This window comes from Penaeus monodon, chromosome 17, assembly GCF_015228065.2.
Source record: "Penaeus monodon isolate SGIC_2016 chromosome 17, NSTDA_Pmon_1, whole genome shotgun sequence".
In the NCBI taxonomy this organism is placed as follows: domain Eukaryota; kingdom Metazoa; phylum Arthropoda; class Malacostraca; order Decapoda; family Penaeidae; genus Penaeus; species Penaeus monodon.
The window spans coordinates 18,341,927-18,344,426 of record NC_051402.1 but is presented as its reverse complement, the minus strand read 5'-3'; the positions used below and the strand labels follow the sequence as shown (position 1 = coordinate 18,344,426).

The window sequence follows — 2,500 nt, the reverse complement described above, 5'->3', positions numbered from 1 at the left end:
TATTTCTTCGCTCTCTCCCTCTCTTTCTCTCCCTCCCCCCTCCCCTCTCCCCCGGGACTGCCTTTCTCTCCCCTCATCACCTCTCCATTCCTCCCCCTCCGCCTCTCCCCACCACAACATAATCCTGGCGCTGTGTCATCCATCACCGTAGTAATCATGGGAAGAAGTCCTTTGCTTTTTTTCTAGGGAAATTTTCTGGTTATTAATTTTGGAAAATAAGTCACAACGGAACACATATTTGGGTTTTGTCTTTCTCGGTGTTGCGTTTTTTGTTTCTTTGCTTAATTTCTGTTTTCTTTATTTGTTACTTTTTTGTCGATTTTTTGTTTTAGCTCTCTTTGCTCATTATTCTAAGGTTTTGTTTTCGTTTCGTTCATTTCTCTCTTTTTTCAACTTAATGTCGATAAAGATAATATTGACGATGGTGAGAAACATTTAGTTAAAATTTTATATATTCATTTAATCCTACTTACTTCGACGTTCTCCTACAGCATCAGGAAAATGATTTCAATACGAATGCTGATAGTCTTGATAATATTGAAATTCTTAATGATAAACTGGTGATAATGAAATATATATATATATATATATATATATATATATATATATATATATATATATATATATATATATATATATGCGTATATATATATATATATATATATATATATATATATATATATATATATATATATATATATATATATATATATATATATAAAACGATGAGTGTAGTGAAGATCATTATGATAATAAGGATGTGCATCAGATGGTAATAATGACTGTAATACTGTTGACATTATTCTAAGAAGATACAAGGAATGATCATCGTAATGATAAACATACTCAGCAGATAGGGATTAATATTAATAATGATAACGACAATTAAACAATAGATAGAAGAGAGAATAAGAAACTAGACTGTATAGAAATGGTATAAAAACAAACAAACTATAATCCGTTCTCTTAATCTTTTCTCTTTCCTTTTTCTCCCGCAGAATCATCAGCGCAACAGCAGTACTACGATTATCCCGCTGATCAGCAACAGAGCGCCCACTATAAGAGAAAAGAACACCATAGGATTCGACACCATCTCAGCCGGCGGCACTTAAACTACAGACAGCAATTACGATTTTCACAGACACTATACACCCAGTCCGTGCCTGAGAACATACCTCTACACACCTCTATTCTAAAGGTGAGTAAAACACTACGGAAGTCTACGTTTTTTTCCAGTCACGTTTCACTATCCCGGAGCGTTCGTTGTGATTGGAAAGTGGGATTTTAGTCGGGCGGATTAAAACTGACACGCCAGGTCTAATCAAGAGAAAGGTTTATATCTTTATTAGTTCGTCATTTTTATCGGCCAATGGATATTTCGAAAAGATTCGTAAGATAACTTTGATGAAAGTTAGGGGGAAATAGTTTATAAAAGTTGAGTTGTAAACTGTTTCTCAGTCTCAGTCTTTCTGCCTCCTCCTCTCTCTCTCTCTCTCTCTCTCTCTCTCTCTATCTATCTATCTATCTATCTATCTCTTTCGTAATGTGTTATTTGATCTTTCATTTTTGCCTTTCTTTTAACCATCTACTTATATCTACATATCTATATATATCCGAAATTACTCATATACAACTATATGCCTGTATATCTATTTATCTATCCATTTTTATATGTACGATTTATGCATGTATATAAGTATACTGTTTTTATGCACACGCGTGCTGGTGTGTGTAAGTGCATCAGCATATCTCTGAGTTTATCTGTCTGTTCACAGCTTGCCTTTCTTATCCACCCACAGGTCCAGGCATCCGACCCCGGAGCAGACGGCGACGGGGTTATCAAGTATCACGTAAGCGACACGGATAATTTCAAAGTAGACGAGGAGGGTGTTCTCTATAACATCCGGCCGTTGGATTATGAGAGAACTTCAGGCCAGTATAGGGTACAGATCTCTGCGGAGAGTCAAGGTGAGTTAAAGAACAATGTGAAGAAAAGATAGGAGTTTTGATTCATGGAGAGTATCTGCACCTTGTATCAAACGAATGTTGGATCTGTTATCAATTGATTTTAAAGTGTATACTGTGGACCGTTTCAAACCATCCGCGAACTAATTATAAAATGAATAAGATGTTATGAATAATTCAATATATAGTAGAATATGAATAGTTAATTCCATAAATGATTCAATAATAATTCTAGTATATTCTAGCTTATAGACACCTTAAATTCAAGAAATCGGGGAGGTTGGGCATACGAAATGATAATAAAGAGGTCTGCCACAAGATTATACTAGGAAAAAGCACAAGACGTTTCGAAAAGCACCAGTTTAGAGGGTGAGAGGCTTTTGCTAAAGAGGTACAGGGAGATTAGAAAGAGAACAGAGTGGATATTTGGAAGGCTGGAACGCCGTTAGTTACATATACACTGTGAATACGAAGACTTTTTCAGGTTGTTGTTCTTGGGAGGTTAGGCAGATATGATGCGGGTAAAACGAGAATT

General features: G+C 35.4%; 1 protein-coding gene across 1 annotated transcript in view; it reads left to right on the top strand.

The window, feature by feature from the left end:
• LOC119583292 (cadherin-related family member 1-like) overlaps positions 1-2,500 on the top strand; it is a 15,415-nt gene that overhangs the window by 4,232 nt on the left and 8,683 nt on the right. Inside the window, exons 2-3 of the mRNA XM_037931764.1 lie at positions 999-1,198; positions 1,800-1,968. Of these exons, the coding sequence (XP_037787692.1) occupies positions 999-1,198; positions 1,800-1,968 (369 nt within the window). The remainder of the gene's footprint in view (positions 1-998; positions 1,199-1,799; positions 1,969-2,500) is intronic.